The 17,971-nt window shown below is 40.9% G+C and overlaps 1 protein-coding gene across 1 annotated transcript; it reads right to left on the bottom strand.

Annotated features, from left to right (window-relative positions):
- Window positions 1-10,084: 10,084 nt before the first annotated feature.
- Window positions 10,085-10,432, bottom strand: LOC125159440 (late cornified envelope protein 1F-like). The gene has a single exon (XM_047847782.1). It carries the CDS (start codon window positions 10,430-10,432, stop codon window positions 10,085-10,087), a length of 348 nt encoding a protein of 115 aa, XP_047703738.1.
- Between the last annotated feature and the right edge of the window lie 7,539 nt (window positions 10,433-17,971).

The following is a 17,971-nucleotide window of genomic DNA, read 5'->3' as shown; positions in this document are numbered from 1 at the left end:
CATACATTTTCATGTAACAATATCCCTGTCGAGGATCCTGAGAGAAAAGCCTCACTGCCTTGTGGAGGACTATGAGAATCTGTTTTCCAAGGATCTTACAGGCAGGAGGAGGTGAGTCCATGTATGAGAAACCAGGAAGGGGAAGGGGGAAGAGACAGCAAGAGGGTTCCAGGCTGGGGTGTATGTGGGGGAAGACCCCATGGACAGAATCCCCCAGGCCAAGGAAGCAGGAGGACCTTATAAAATGGGAGGAGGGGGTTGGATTTAGTAGGAATCTCCAGTGCCACTGCTTTCCTTCTACATAGACACAGGTTCTTTGAAGGAATTTTTGAGAACATTTTTAGGAGAGTTAAGACAAAGACTAATGTCAATTTGGCACATAGCAGGTGCTCCTTCCATGTCTAAAGAGCAACATATTTAAAAAATAAGCAAATTAATTAGATAAAGACAAATTGAACCTGAGTAATTATGAGAAGAAAGCCCTCCCTCCACATGTTTCCAAAATAATTCTCCAGACCTGAGATCAGGCCGACATGACTCAGTAATATGTGTACCGAGGTCATAATGTCAAGGAGAACGAATAGCTGGTGAACTGTACACGTGCACATGATTGTGGGTGTGTTAGATCATCTAACTGATACACACATGTGAGTACACTTGTGTATTACATAGGTAGATAATTATACATATTATATACACATGATAGAGATGTAGGTATAAGCATAGTTACAGATATGGATGTAGATGTGGACACAGATACAGATCTACATAGAATTACAGAGAGAGAGAGAGAGAGAGAGAGACAGAATCCACCTTGTTGGGTACTCTCACCATCAGATATCTCAAGGTACATGGCCTTCCCTGGTGTTCCACCATCTCTCATCTCTAATGGTTTCTCCTTAATGCTACTCTTCACTGGGATGCATGCATGCTTCTCTCCACCACCCCCCACCCCAGAAATCATTACCCCTTACTTTAAGGAAGCTTCATCCAGGGCTCCAGTGTGTTCAGGATCAAGGCCAGCATGTTTTAGAGACAGTCAGGGCTCTGTGCAGTATAACACATACAACTGCTCAGCTTCTGTTGGCTTCCCAAGAAGAACTGGCACTTGGCTGTACTGTAAACATGTCTCTCCCCACCCTACTCTTATGCTTTATTCCATGATATCTTCCTTTCTGAGACAATGCAGTTCACTTGCTCAGGTATCCTCTATGTAACATTAGCATACAAAGGAGATTTTAATAAGCCCTTTAACAACACAACTGTGCCTCATATTTCTCATCCCCCTTCAGCAGCTAGTACATGCTTCTGCACATGTGGGTGGCTAATAGACTTTTAAAAATCCTTTCATTAGCATAAGCACTGACTTGGCAGTTTGCAACAGTTATTCCCTATGACTGGTCACCCTCATGAGAGACCACACTGCAAGACAGGCCCAGTGAGATGTGATGGCCACACCTTCTTCAGAGATCAGCCACTCTCTCACCTGGCCATAACATTTGTTCGGGTTGTTCCAATGGGCTTTCTTATGGGGAAGGGGCCAGGATATCCATGCCTTGGCTCACACAGAAGCCCAGCTCCTGATGCCTAGAATGATGGGGTTAGGAGGTCATCTGGTCCCTGCCTCTGCCACCAGGCAAAGCAGCACCTAAACTATCCATCTACTTTGACTCAGTGATGAGTCAGTAGCATGGTTACAACCATGTCACTTGGACTGACACTTTGGCTATCAATGGCTATTAGCTATCAATGGCTTTGGGACCGTTCAGTAAACATGTTTGATTACTGAAGGCTTTCTGAGGTCACCTCTTCATCCAAGGGGTCTGTCTCTTACATGGTCATTCTCTCATCTCTCAGGGAGCTGGAGGGGGTACTGCTGAGATTGCATGGGAAGCCATCCAGACTGAATTAGTTTTCTTCAGTGCCTTCCCACTCTCATCCCTTCAGAGCTATGAATGAGAGCTACAAATTTTAGTTTCTTCATCTCTGCAAATCTTCCTTTTAAATAGAAATGGCAAACAGTATTCTAAAATAAATAGAAAACATAGATGATTGTGGCTTAATTATGAAGTGGGGGAAGGTTTTTTAACCTATATTATGGCACAAATTCCATAATATATAAGGGGAAAGGTTTGTAAGTTATTTGAAATTTAATTTCGTGTGTCAGAAAAAGGTCCCATACAAGGCACAAGAAGAAATAATGAACTAGAGAAAAATATAACACATGGTTATGTAAGAAACTAATATCCTTATTTAATTGAATGTATATCTTAAAACTTAAAAGGGAAATATAAATACAGAAAAACCTAAGGGAGCCTGTGTGGCTCAATTGGTTAAGCATGCAACTCTTGGTTTCAGCTCAGGTCATGATCTCATGGTTTAATGAGTTTGAGTCCCGTGTTGGGCTTGGTGCTCACAGCGCAGAGCCTGCTTGGGATTCTCATCTTCCTCTCGCTCTCTGCCCCTCCCCCACTCACACTGTCTCTGTCTCTCTCAAAATAAATAAACTTAAAAAATATAATGGATAGAGAGGTAACTGTTTGCTCTCTCTAACACTCATACACACACACACACACACACACACACACACACAAATAAAATTTGAAAAGATTTTCAAAACTAATGTTTTAAAAATACCAAAGAAAATAATGAAGAAATATCTTGTGTTTTGGGATGCAGTTTATCAGATTCACTTATTTGTTTCAAAATATCAATGATTATAATGGTTAGCAAAACTCAGCGTATGTGAGAATTTGTGGTAATACACACTCATATTTTGGGGTGGCAATATAAATTAGCATAGTTATTCTGGACAGCCATTTGGTACTTGCATGAAATGAATTTAAATTAAAAAAATTTTTTCCAATGTCTATTTTTTTTTTTAATTTTTTTTTTCAACATTTATTTTATTTTTGGGACAGAGAGAGACAGAGCATGAACGGGGGAGGGGCAGAGAGAGAGGGAGACACAGAATCGGAAATAGGCTCCAGGCTCTGAGCCATCAGCCCAGAGCCCGACGCGGGGCTCGAACTCACGGGCCGCAAGATCGTGACCTGGCTGAAGTCGGACGTTTAACCGACTGCGCCACCCAGGCGCCCCATCCAATGTCTATTTTTGAGAGAGAGAGAGACAGAGACAGAGACAGAGCATGAGTGGGGGAGAGGCAGAGAGCCAGGGAGACACAGAATCTGAAGCAGTCTCCAGGCTCTGAGCTGACAGCACAGAACCCAACATGGGGCTCAAACTCATAAATGACAAGATCATAACCTGAGCTGATTGGTGGCCCAACCAACTGAGCCACCCAGGCGCCCCAAATCAATTTAAATTTTAAATGATCATATCTTTTTCCACAACAATTTTTCTAGGAATTTAGCATAATTAAATAAATATATGGTATGGGAGCAATAAATGCAATAGGAATGTTCATTGCAGGAAATTAGGTATGAGAGTTCATCAAAGAAGCAGGATATAAAATCAACAGATCAAATACAAATTATACTTGATGACACCAGCAACCATATAGGAATACACTGTCGCATAAAAGAATCAACAGATGCCAAAAACGTTTTGGGTAAATATTTGATAAAAGTATTTAAATACTAATAAATTATCTCCCATAGATTATTATTAAAAGGAAAAGTAGTGGAAGATGGTGGCGTAGGAGGAGGTTGGGCTCACTGCATCCTGCTGATCACTTGGATTTCACCCACATCTGCCTAAATAACCAAGAAAACTGCCAGAAGACTAGCAGAACGGACTGTCCAGAGCCAAGCATAGACAAGAGGCCCAGAGAAGAGGGTAGGAAGGGCCGAGAGGTGGTGCGCCTTACACGGACTGGTGGGAGGGAGCCAGGGAGGTGGAGGGGCAGCCCGTCTAGCAAGGCAGAGCCTCCCTAATCTGACTTGCAAAAGCAGAGGGGCCGGATGGAGTGTGTTCTGACAGCCAGCAGGACCTAACATCTGTAATGTTATAAGTCAACAGCTCTGCTCGGAGAGCAGGAGGGCTAGAGGACAACAGGAGGGAAAGTTGTTGAGCCCTAGAGGACAGAGCTCAGCTTGGCAGGGAACCAAGGGGTTGTCCAGTGCCAGCTCCCTCTCCCATCTCCCAGCCAAAATCCAAATTGGAACCAGTTTCCATCACTGAACTTGCTTGCACCGTGCAAACACCCAACACTGTGCTTCTGTGGATCCATCCCACAGACGGGTCTGCCTCCCTCCTGGTGCCGCAGGGCCCCTCCTGCAGCTGACCACTGAAGGCAAAGAAAGCTGAGCCTGCCCCTCCTACCCTTGTGCACCTTGCGGATCCACCCCAGTTAATATGCCAGATCTCACAGAAGCAGCACCACAAGCCTGGCAGTGTGCAAGTACCCCAGACAGAGGCCACCCCACTCCACAGTGAGTCCTGCCCCTGGGAGGGGGGAGAGGGGAAGATAAGGTACACACCAGTCTGACTGTGGCCCCAGGGGTGGGCTGGGGGCAGACATCAGGTCTGAATGTGGCCCCACCAACCAACACAAGTTACTTCAGACAGCACAGTGGAAGAGCCCTGTAGTTCTGTGCCACTCCAGGGACTACCCAAAATGACAAAATGAAATAATTCTCCTCAAAAGAAACTCCAGGAAGTAGCAACAGCTAATGAAATGATCAAAAACGATTTAAGCAATGTAACAGAAAATGAATTTAAAATAATAGTCATAGGGGCGCCTGGGTGGCGCAGTCGGTTAAGCGTCCGACTTCAGCCAGGTCACGATCTCACGGTCTGTGAGTTCAAGCCCCGCGTCGGGCTCTGGGCTGATGGCTCAGAGCCTGGAGCCTGTTTCCGATTCTGTGTCTCCCTCTCTCTCTGCCCCTCCCCCGTTCGTGCTCTGTCTCTCTCTGTCCCAAAAATAAATAAACGTTGAAAAAAAAAATTTTTAAATAATAGTCATAAAATTAATTGCTGGGCTTGAAAAAAGTATAGAGGACAGCAGAGAATCTATTGCTACAGAGATCAAGGGACTAAGAAACAGTCAGGAGGAGCTAAAAATGCTATAAATGAGCTGCAAAATAAAATGGAGGCAACCACAGCTAGGATCAAAGAGGCAGAGAAGAAAATAGGTGAATTAGAAGATAAAATTATGGAAAAAGATGAATCTGAGAAAAAGAGAGGTAAAAAATTCAGGAGCATGAGGGGAGAATTAGAGAACTAAGTGATGCGATGAAACACAATAATATACGTATAATAGAGATTCCAGAGGAGAAAGAGAGAGAGAAAGGTGCTGAAGGTGTACTTGAAGAAATAATAGCTGAGAACTTCCCTGATCTGGGGAAGGAAAAAGGCATTGAAATCCAAGAGGCACAGAGAACTTCCTTCAGACATAAATTGAATTGATCTTTTGCATGACATATCATAGTCAAACTGGCAAAATACAAGGATAAAGAGAAAATTCTGACAGCAGCTAGGGATAAACATGCTCTAACATATAAAGGGAGACTGATAAGACTAGTGGTGGATCTATCTACTGAAACTTGGCAGGCCAGAAAGGAATGGCAGGATATCTTCAATGTGATGAACAGAAAAAATATGCAGCCGAGAATCCTTTATCCAGAAAATCTGTCATTCAGAATAGAAGGAGAGATAAAGGTTTTCCCAAACACACAAAAACTGAAGGAATTCGTCACCACTAAACCAGCCCTACAAGACATCCTAAGGGGGATCCTGTGAGACAAAGTACCAGAGACATCACTACAAGCATGAAACCTACAGACATCACAATGACTCTAAACCCATATCTTTCTATAATAACACTGAACGTAAATAGACTAAATGTGCCAACCAAAAGACATAGGGTATCAGACTGGATAAAAAAACAAGACCCATCTATTTGCTGTCTACAAGAGATTCATTTTAGACCTGAGGACACTTTCAGATTGAATGTGAGGGGATGGAGAACTATCTATCATGCTACTGGAAGTCAAAAGAAAGCTGGAGTAGCCATACTTATATCAGACAAACTAGACTTCGAATTAAAGGCTGTAACAAGAGATGAAGAAGGTCATTATATAATAATTACAGGGTCTATCCATCAAGAAGAACTAACAATTATGAATGTCTAAGAGCCCAATACAGGAGCCCCCAAATATATAAAACAATTACAAACTTAAGCAACCTTATTGACAAGAATGTGGTAATTGCAGGGGACTTTAACACCCCACTCACAGCAATGGATAGATCATAGATCATGGATAGATAGAAGAAATGAACAAATTCCTAAGTACCCACACACTTCCAAAACTCAAACAGGAAGAAATAGAAAGCTTGAACAGACCCATAACCAGCGAAGAAATTGAATCCATTATCAAAAATCTCCCAACAAATAAGAGTCCAGGATCAGATGGCTTCCCAGGGGAATTCTACCAGACATTTAAAGCAGAAATAATACCTATCCTTCTCAAGCTATTCCAAAAAATAGAAAGGAAAGTTAAACTTCCAGACTCATTCTATGAAGCCAGCATTACTTTGATTCCTAAACCAGACAGAGACCCAGTAAAAAAAGAGAACTACAGGCCAAAATCCCTGATGAAAGTGGGTGCAAAAATTCTCATTAAGATACTAGAAAACCGAATTCAACAGCATACAAAAAGAATTATTCCCCATGATCAAGTGGGATTCATTCCTGGGATGCAGGGCTGGTTCAAGATTTGCAAATCAATCAATGTGATACATCACATTAATAAAAGAAAAGATAAGAACCATATGATCTTGTCAATCATTGCAGGACAAGCATTTGACAAACTTCAGCATCGTTTCTTAATAAAAACCCTTGAGAAAGTCGGGATAGAAGGAACATAGTTAAAGGTCATAAAAGCCATTTATGAAAAGCCCACAGCTAACATCATCCTCAATGGGGAAAAACTGAGAGCTTTCCCCCTGAAATCAGGAACACGACAGGGATGTCCACTCTCACCGCTGTTGTTTAACATAGTGTTGGAAGTGCTAGCATCAGCAATCAGACAACAAAAGGAAATCAAAGGCATCAAAATTGGCAACGATGAAGTTAAGCTTTCACTTTTTGCAGATGACATGATATTATACATGGAAAATCCAATAGACTCCACCAAAAGTCTGCTAGAACTGATACACGAATTTAGCAAAATTGCAGGATACAAAATCAATGTACACAAATCAGTTGCATTCTTATACACTAATAAAGAAGCAAAACAAAGACAAATAAAGAAACTGATCCCATTCGCAATTGCACCAAGAAGCATAAAATACCTATGAAAAAGCCTAACCAAAGATGTAAAGGATCTGTATGCTGAAAACTATAGAAAGCTTATGAAGGTAATTGAAGAAGATATAAAGAAATGGAAAGACATTCCATGCTCATGGATTGGAAGAATAAATATTGTTAAAATGTCAATACCACCCAAAGCTATTTACACATTCAATGCAATCCCAATCAAAATTGCACCAGCATTCTTCTCAAAACTAGAACAAGCAATCCTAAAATTCATATGGAACCACAAAAGGCCCCGAATAGCCAAAGTAATTTTGAAGAAGAAGACCAAAGCAGGAGGCATCACATTCCCAGACTTTAGCCTCTACTACAAAGCTGTCATCATCAAGACAGCATGGTATTGGCACAAAAACAGACACATTGACCAATGAAATAGAATAGAAACCCCAGAACTAGGTCACAAAAGGATGGCCAACTAAACTTTGACAAAGCAGGAAAGAATATCCAATGGAAAAAAGACAGTCTCTTTAACAAATGGTGCAGGGAGAACTGGACAGCAACATGTTCAGAAGGATGAAACTAGACCACTTTCTTACACCATTCACAAAAACAAACTTAAAATGGATGAAGGACCTGAATGTGAGACAGGAAACCATCAAAACCCTAGAGGAGAAAGCAGGAAAAAACCTCTCTGACCTCAGCCGCAGCAATTTCTTACTTGACACATCCCCAAGGGCAAGGGAATGAAAAGCAAAAATGAACTATTGGGACCTCATCAAGATAAAAAGCTTCTGCACAGCAAAGCAAACAATCAACAAAACTAAAAGGCAACCAATGGAATGGGAAAAGATATTTGCAAATGACATATTGGACAAAGGGCTAGTATCCAAAATCTATAAAGAGCTCATCAAACTCCACACCCAAAAAACGAAGAATCCAGTGAAGAAATGGGCAGAAAACATGAATAGACACTTCTCTAAAGAAGACATTTAGATGACCAACAGGCACATGAAAAGATGCTCAGCCTTGCTCCTCATCAGGGAAATACAAACTAAAACCACACTCAGATATCACCTCACACCAGTCAGAGTGGCTAAAATGAACAAATCGGGAGACTATAGATGCTGGAGATGATGTGGAGAGATGGTAACCCTCTTGGTGGGTTCCCCCAACCCTGTTGGTGGGAATGCAAATTGGTGCAGCCACTCTGGAAAACAGTGTGGAGTTTCCTTAAAATTTAAAAATAGATCTACCCTATGACCCAGCAATAGCACTGCTAGGAATTTACCCAAGGGATACAGGAGTGCTGGTGCATAGGGGCACTTGTACCCCAATGTTTATGGAGCACTTTCAACAATAGACAAATTATTGAAAGAGCCTAAATGTCCATCAACTGACGAATGGATAAAGACATTGTGGTTTATATACACAATGGAATACTATGTGGCAATGAGAAATAATGAAATATTGCCTTTTGTAGCAATGTGGATGGAACTGGAGAGTGTTATGCTAAGTGAAATAGGTCACACAGAGAAAGACAGATACCATATGTTTTTACTCTTATGTGGATCCTGAGAAACTTAACAGAAGTCCATGGGGGAGGGGAAGAAGAAAAGAAAAAAAAAGTAGGTTAGAGAGGGAGAGAGCCAAAGCATAAGAGACTCTTAAAAACAGAACAAACTGAGGGTTGATGGGGGGTGGGAGGGAGGGGAGGGTGGGTGATGGGTGTTGAGGAGGGCACCTTTTGGGATGAGCACTGGGTGTTGTATGGAAACCAATTTGACAATAAATTTCATATTTGAAAAAAAAGGAAAAGTAGTGGGACACCTTTTATTGATTAAAAGGAAATCAGTCAGCTGGGCATCCAACTCTTGATTTTGGCTCAGGTCATGATCCTGGGCTTGTGGGATTGAGCCCGGCCTTGGGCTCAGTGCTGAGCATGGAGCCTGCTTGGGATTCTGTCTCTCTCTGTCTCTCTCCCTCTCTGTCTCTCTCTCTCCCTCTGCCCCTCTCCCCCACATGTTCTCTCTCTCTCTCTCTCTCTCTCTCTCTCTCTAAAAAAAGAAATAAAAAGAAAAACAGAAAAAGGAGAAATAGTGAGTATATAATGAAGAAATTCAGCCAAAGTCATCTAAGTGGTCAAGTTATATTACCAGAATAGGGCAATTAGAGACCTTACAAAGCTTGATACCAGTTTCAGAGAAGGACACAGCACCACTTCTGTGGAATCTCTGAAAAATGCAAAACCAAATCTAGTCAAGAAGAAATATCAGATGAATGTGAATGGAGAGTTGTTCTACCAATGGCTCAAAAAGTGTCAGTACATGGAAGACAAAGAAAGCCTAAAGGACTGCCACAGATAGGAGGAAACTAAGGAATCACAGTAGCTAGAGGCAATTCTGGCTCCTGGATTGGATTCTGAGCCAACAGAAATTTGTTTTGCTCTTAAGGACAGTAGTGATGCAAATGGCAAATCTGAGTAAGTTCTGTAGACACTCAGGGGAAGGAGTGAGGGCACATATGAGAAGGACGACATAAGTATAAAAAGAAACAATCAAGGCAAAATAAGGAATGAAGAGTTCTAGTTTTATTGTTTCCCATTAGGCTGGGTTTGCCACAAGGTAAGCAGAAGAAGGACATTGGGTCTGTACTCTGGGTTCCCAGGGCAGCCACACATTTGGACGAGAAGGTGAGTGAATGGGTTCGGGGAAGTTCTGGCTTCCGGACACCAGGACACAGCGATCCTCTGGGCCAGAGGTCAGACCCCTCAGCCACATGGGTAGGCTCAGCAGGAGGAGCAGGAGCAGGAGGAAGGATTTGGCATTGGCTGCCCCCACATCTGCTTTTCTTGGCTCAGAATCCACTTCAGCAGCAGCCTCCAGATGACTGACTGCTCCCTCCACAGCAGTTGGAGCCCCCCAAGGGCTGGCTGCAGCAGTCAGAGTTCTGGTGCCTGTGGCGGTGGGACCTGCGTCTCCTGTGGTGGCTCAGACAGCAGCCACCACCCCCAGAGCTACAGCAGCCACCACCCCCAGAGCTACAACAGCTCCCGCCCCCATAGCTACAGCAGCCTCCACCCCCAGAGCTGGAGCCACAGCAGGAAGAGACTGGAGGGCACTTTGGGGGACACTTGGGGGGGCACTTGGGGGCAGGACACTTGGGGGGGCATTTGGGAGGGGGCTGGCACTGCTGCTGGTTCTGCTGGCAGGACATCTCGGCAGGCAGGGACAGGAGCTGAGGGAGAGTCACACAGTCAGACCCAGGACACAGAGACCCCCTGCCCCACCACCTCCTATTCTTAGTACATTTCTAGAGCCTTTATTTGATGAACTATTTAATGTAGTCCTTAATAATTCAACACAAAAAATCTCATTATTTCTCATAGTTGTCCAAATGCTCTCATATCATCTCCTTGAACCTAATTTTCTAACAAAGTGTTTTAACCTATTATATAAGTAGAGAAATTAGGCGAAGATGTTAAGTTCTCAGAATCAAACATGTAGTATTTAGGGGAGATATTCTACTGACATAAACCACAATAATCATTGAAACAATTAATCTAGGTAGCAGTTTATAAATGAATTCTTTTCTTTAGGGGAAACAGTCATTCCCTCTTGGAGAATATTCTAAATATTCTTGTCCTGTATGGACATAAAAGTTTACAAATGCACAGAATGTTGGAGATTGGCTGGGAGAACTGGCTGAGGGTAACTATGGTTACTCTAAGCTGGGACTGCACCAGGCCCTGACTGAGTCTGCTTCTCTGGCATCTTGTGGACACTCATCTCAAAGTAACACCTCAGCACCAAGATTTGAGTTGTTCCTACTCAACTCTGCAGCCCCGTTAGTCTGAGCACTTAAAGTAAGTCAGTCAGTTGTGGTTTCCTCTCTGCTGGCTGAGTGTCACTGTTCTTATCTCTACTTTTCCTGGAGGGACAGCTATGCTTTCAAAGAGAAACTTCCCTTTTGACAACAGTTACAGGTTGGTATGATGGTCAGTGTCGCAAATTATTCCAACCAGAGACCAATAACTATGGGTCAGTGTGGTTTCTCTAAGAGTTCTGTCACTCTCATGAAGTTCCTCCTGCTCGTGTTCCCAGCCTTGCTCCTTGCCTGTCCCTCAGTGTGTCTGAGACTCCTTCCATGCTGATATGAACCCAGTCTCACAGTCTTCTCACTGCCACCCACCACACACACACATGTGTGCACACACACCCACACACTCACACACACATGCACACACACTCTGCCCTGGAGTCCTCCTAAGGAAGGTGGTGCTGTTCCTTGTCCCAGGGGACACTTACCGGTGCACAGGCAGCACAAGGTCCGTCAGCACCTCAGGAGAGGAGTGTATGGAAGGCCTCAGTCCCCAAGGCCCTTTTATCCTGGCCTTGGGCTCTGCCCCAGCCTGTGAGAAAGGATTTGGGCATGAGGGGACTGCCTCCTGCCACCCACATGGTCCTGTGACAGGTGGTGACTGGCAGCTCCTTCCTGCCTCTCCATGGGGCCGAGGGCAGCTGCTTCCAGCTAGGAATAGGGCTGCTTAGAAATGGGGATGGAGTGTGAATCCCTACCACTCAGGGTTCTAGCCTCTCATTCTTGGAACCCCTCCCCCCCAGCTCCAGCTTCCTTTCTTTCCTCCTAAATGTTAATTTAATGACTACATCTAACTTGGTTTAAGCCAGGTTTTTAATATATTCCTTCATGTTTTATTCCATATTGGTAATCTTGACACATTACATGTTATACTGTGTGTGGTTTCAACTTTATAAACACCATCACATTTAATGTAACTTGCTCTCTTTAAGCATTATTTTTGTGAATTATTTAAATTGATCTTTGAATTGAAATTGTTCTACAATTGAAACTGTAGCTGTCATTTACTCATTTTTACAATCTTATAGTATCTATCTTGTGAGTACAGCATGATTCTGATATGCTGTCTCTTTTCGAATGGCACTCAGGTTGTTTGCGCTATTTGCCATATAAATATTGCATCTATAGGGATATGTGTGTGTGTGTGTGTGTGTGTGTGTGTGTTTGATATCTGTTGGAAAGAGTCTCCAAGTTAAGCATATGTAAGTGGAACTGTTGAATTTTAGATCAGACACATCCTCTGATTTGTTCTTGTCGATTTGTTTCCACTTATGGTTTATAAGAATCACTCTTTCTGTACATTGTTGCTAAACTTAAATGATTGCCATTTGATGCCTGTGAATCCATGTGCTCTTGTTTTTTTGATATGTGTTTCCTGATTAGTAAAGATAACAAGCATCCTTCTATGCTTGTTGGTCCTTTTAGTTTCCTTTTCTATGAATTATCTGTTCTTTTTAAAAAACATTGTTTCTATTTGTCTCTTTTTGTTAGGATCTGTAAGTTCTTCACATATTCTGGTTGCTAATCCTCTATTATTACATGAGTTGTGAACATCTTTCCTCAATAATTTGTTTTCTTGTTTGCTTTTTAAAGGTGTTATTTGATGAGCAGGTGTTTTATTTTTAATATAGTCTATCTCTGCAACGTTAACAATGCTATTTGCACGTTTCATGACTTTAAGAAATCTCAACCATTGATAAACTCAGAAATCTGTTCTTTTCTGTTTTCTTTAAAAAGTTGTAAAAACTCATTTTCTCTTAAAAATTAAGGTTTTTCTTTAACTTGGAATGGAATTTTTGTACATTTGATATTTATTTCATTTTTTTCCCAAATGGATAATCAGTTGTCTATCATAATCAAATATTTTATTCCCCCCCTAATTTGAAATACCTCCTCAGTCATGGCTGAGTTTCTACATTTGTATAGCTCTGTAATTAGACTGATCATTCTTTTCATTGTCAATTTGTTTATCCCAGTGACACTATCCTGCTGCCTTATTTACTATAGGTGTGTAATCAATTGTGATATCACATAAGTTGTTTAACTTTGTTCCCCACCTTAAGATTGTCTTGGTGATTATTAGAGCTTTGCTCTATCGTATAAAATTTAGAGGCACCTTGCCACTTACTACAAATGAAAATAAAGAAAAACAAAATATCTTTAGAATTTTGATAGAAATACCGCTAAGTATATGCATTCATATATGAAGGATAGTCAATTTTTTAAAAAAATAATTTTCCTTTCCAGCCATCCATGAATATGGTATATCTCTATTTTGGTATTTATTCTGCAATGCTTTTCAGTAAAGTTTCCTCATTTTATCAAAAATATTTTACAATAATATTTTAGACATTATAATTTTTGCAATTTTATTTTATTTTTTAATATTTATTTATTTTTGAGAGAGCTTTTATATTTATATATTTATTATATATTATATATTTATTATACATATATAATTATAATTATTATAATAAATAATTATAATATTTTAAAATATTATTTATTTTGAGAGTGCTGGAGGGGGAAAGAGAGAGGAAGACACAGAGTCTGAAGCAGGCTTCAGGCTCCAAGCTGTCAGCACAGAGCCCGACGCAGGGCTCTAACTCATGAACTGTGAGATCATGACCTGAGCCAAAGTTGGACGCTTAACCAAGTATGCCACCCAGGTGTCCCAATTTTTGCTATTTTAAATAGCAACTTTTATAATTTTGAATTATTTATTTCTGATAAATTTATACCTAATTTATTCTGTATTCTGATCTTATATCTTGCAACTTTTCTAATTCTTACTATTATTTTAATTTCTTGTAGTAATCATTCTTATGCATATGATTTTCTTTATCAAATATTTTCTTTCCTCTTGGGTTACATTATTAGAAGCTCAATTGCTATATAAAAGAGTATGTTCATTTTAGATTTTAATTTGTATATACAACAATTATTTGTTGAATAACAATTCACCAAATTTTCAACTAGATGATTATGATAATTTATATTTCCAACAACACAAGACCTATTTCCGATCACCTTCAGCAATACTGAGTTTTGTGATACATTTCAAGTCTTTTCCAGTTCAGTATAAAGGAATAAATCTAATAGAACTCATCCCTGAAAATTCATCCTTGTTTTATATGTAATTCTTTGGTTATTTGTATGCAGAAACATAAAGCAATAAATTTCAAAATCTATTGATTTTGTAGATAGTTTTGTAGAATGTTTTGTGGATAGTTTTATGTATTTTCTATAAAATTGTAAGAACTTACTGTTTATTATAAATTTTAATTCTGCTACTGGGCTGTGTGTTTTGTTTTTCCTAATATGGTTATTTTTTCCATCTTTTTAAAAAATGGTGCATTCTGCCATACAGATTATTTTTATATGTGTGAAATTTGTCAATATTTTTTGCCATGCTTAAAATATTTTACCTTACTACTTATAAAGGAATAATTAGGTAAATAGTCTAGTACTTTTGGAGTGTTGATATTGTTGCTACTATAGAGACTTGAAGTTGCTGGCTTGGGGACACTGAGTCTGAATTCTTACTAGGTCTCAGCATTCTTCCTTCCTATCTCCTGAGACTATGAGAGCCTGACAACATAAGAAACAAAACATATGCTTTCAGAAAACTCATCCTTTGCTAGTGCATATTGTTTATGTTAAAATGATACCCAAGCCCTTGAGATCTAGTGCCCGACTTCAGTGTTACATCATGCTGCTATCTTGTCACCTAAGCCCAAACAGATTGGTTGATAATTTGGGTGTTTCTCTTTGTGGAGTTAGGGCATGGACAAAATAGCTTCCAAGTCTCATCACACTTGGAATGGATGAGCTGGGCTCCTGAATCATGTAATTCAGGATTATGTGAGCCAGTAATCAATATCTTGTCTACACTCACATTGGTTACATTCTTTGAAACAATATGAGCCACACCCAGATAATTCACCAGCAGATTTCTGTAGGGTGATAAGTCTAGGACATAATAATGTGAATATCTCAGAGTGAGAATTCTGATGATAATGGCTTAGGTCACAATCAAAGTAAAGCTAATGCTAGTATTAATAAGTACATTTTTAAACTCAGTATTCATTGAATGCATATTAGAGCTGATGAGGGATATAGAAATGTAAGGCCCAAGCTGGGGATTCTAGGAGAGTTTATTATAAGTGGATTTGAGAGAAGAAGAAGAAAAAAAAACTCATACAGGGAATCACAGTGAACTGTGAATAGCACAGTTTTACAAGTGCATGGATCATGAAATAAATCATGGAAGTTTAACAGGGAGGATAAATTCAAGGTAGAGAAAATAGCTTAAGAAGAATATTTCTAAACTGGATCCTAATATTTCTAAACAAGGGTCCTATTGCACAGGCTTCAACCATCAGCCAGTAGAGATTGGAGCCCATCATGGTCTGAGGCAATTATTCCTGAGGGAGAGGGGTAGAACCCAATGTGGAAAAAAAAATCAATGAGGAACTGAAACACAAGGAGGAACAGAAAGTAGGGGACATATGGCAGGCAAGAGGCAGAACAATTCAGGAAAGGCTGGACATGAGGGGATACCAGATGCTAGAAGGAACATGGCAAGATATACAGATGTGTATGTGTGCACACCCACGTACATATAGTCATATATGTGGTCTCTCATGGTATCTATAATATGTCTAAGTAGAAGAACACATAGACACACACACATGCACACACATACCTCAACCACATACTAGTAGGGTTTGTAACACAACAAGTAACCTGGATATTTTCAAATCAACATCCGTTCAGGGTCTAGGAAATTCCAGAATTCTTCACAAGCCTGGAGGGAAGTAGACTCCCTTCATACAGTCTCCCTAGCTCTGATTCTACTTCATCAGATAAGTGGTTTAATTGTTTAATAACCTTGCACCACCATAGATGGGGGTCTTGCTATCCGACTTACTACCAACCCAGATGTGAACTCTGGCTCTTTTCTTTATCTCCTAAAAATGTGAAAATACCAGTATTATTTTGAAAAGTCTGTTTTCATATAACTGAATTGAGGCTCTAAGAGACTAGGAGTGTTGGGAGACGCTTATAAAACAGAAAGAGACAAAAGTTATATGATATATTAATTACTCTTGTTCTTAAACACACTCCATCTTCCACTCCACTAAGGATGTCTTTCCCCTGGCTGATTTACACTGGGCAGTGTCCAGTCTTACACAGTCTCACTGTTTCTTCACTGCCATATGTGGACTTCAGTTTAGCCTTAGACATGACACCTGGAAAATCTGAATTATTTATCTCACTGGTGGACCAGGTCTTCCCTCTCTCCTTCCTCTATAAAACTTCACTCCTGGTTCACAATGTCTTATTAAAACCTACCAATAAGCTCAACAAAACAGAAGATTGTATTTTCTAACCAGATTCACTCTCCTTAGAAAACAACTGTAATTAAAAAAAATGAATGTGTTGACATTTTCTTAGAGAATATGGCATGTTAAAAACTATCAGAAATTTCCCTTGCATTAACTCACTGACTTTCACACCCCTCCAAGAAAGTTATTTTTATATGATCTCCACTGTAGTTGGACAAAACTGAGAACAAGAGGATGAGGTATTTTTCACAAGGTCATGCAGCTAATAGGTGGCAGAACCAAGATTCTCTCCAGGGTTACACTCCTCAAGCAGGTTCCTGGTTGCTATAGCACACACACACATGCATGGATACACACACACACACACACACACACACACACATAAAAGTAATAAAGAGTTGGAGGATTCTATGAAACTTGGATTAAACCAGATTGTCCAGAAACATTGAATTAAGATTTGGGAGGCAAGAAAATAGAACTCAAGCTCCAAAACTGAGCCAGGCAGGTATCCTGCAGGAACAATGGGAGAGTCAGGTGGGGGATGATTGCAGTTTTTCTCCCTTGATCCTTTTTCTAAGCAACCCTATTGCTAACTGGGACTAACTGCCAGTCACCACCTGGTCACAGGTGACAGGACAATGTGGGTGGCAGGAGGAGGTCCCCTCATGCCCAGGTCCTGTCTCACAGCTTAGGGGCAGAGCTCAAAGCCAGGATAAAAGGGCCTTGGCCTCAGAGCACCTTCGTATACTCCTCTCCTGAGGTGCTGACAGACTAGTGCTGCTTGCACACGGTAAGTGTCCCCTGGGAGGGAACTTAGACCAGAGCTGCAGGGGCAGGTGAGAAAAGGCCTTGGGGATTGGAGGCCATGTGGAAAAGGGGAGAGAAGACTCAGGAAGACTGAAGGAGGACATGCATGGGGAAGTGCGTCTACTGAGTGCTGGATAGAAGAGTGGATGGCAGTGTCTTTGTGTTATACCAAACTGAGCTCTAGCTGGGAGGGCTGTCAGGTCAGAGAGAATGAAAGTGCTGGCCATCAGGCTCCACTAGAATTGCTTTCACAAGAGGATGTCACCTTTCAGAGTAAAATCTTAAATTGTGGCTCTTTGCAAAGTTCAGCTGGGAAGAGAAAGGGCTAATCAGAGGATATTTGGGGCAGTTCTAAAACCTACATACCTATGGATCTGAGATGAAATTGGGGTCTGTTTAAGAAGTCAGACACACCAAGCTGAGACTCACTGTGCCAAGATATAGTGAGAGACCTTGGGTGTGCTGGAAATGCCAGAGCATCAGACTGGAGCTGGGGTGTCCAAGTGTGAATCTCCCATCTCCACAAACATACCATTCTTTAGCTATCTCAGTAAGAAAGTGAGCCAGTGAGACCAGTCAGCCTCCCAAACCATTTCTATCAGCATGTCCAATTCCTTACAGAACAAAACCTTCGATAAAGTTATGATCCTTAATTCCTTTCTTCAAGACAATATTTACATTCTGATCTGGTTTCCAGGCTGGACAATTTGAGACTTCT

This window comes from Prionailurus viverrinus, unplaced genomic scaffold (assembly GCF_022837055.1).
Source record: "Prionailurus viverrinus isolate Anna unplaced genomic scaffold, UM_Priviv_1.0 scaffold_50, whole genome shotgun sequence".
Taxonomy (NCBI): domain Eukaryota; kingdom Metazoa; phylum Chordata; class Mammalia; order Carnivora; family Felidae; genus Prionailurus; species Prionailurus viverrinus.
This window is presented reverse-complemented; position numbering and strand designations above follow the sequence as displayed.

Coding starts and splice junctions, on each gene's coding strand:
- LOC125159440 (XM_047847782.1), bottom strand. CDS start 10,432: ATGTCCTGCCAGCAGAACCAGCAGCAGTGCCAGCCCCCTCCCAAATGC.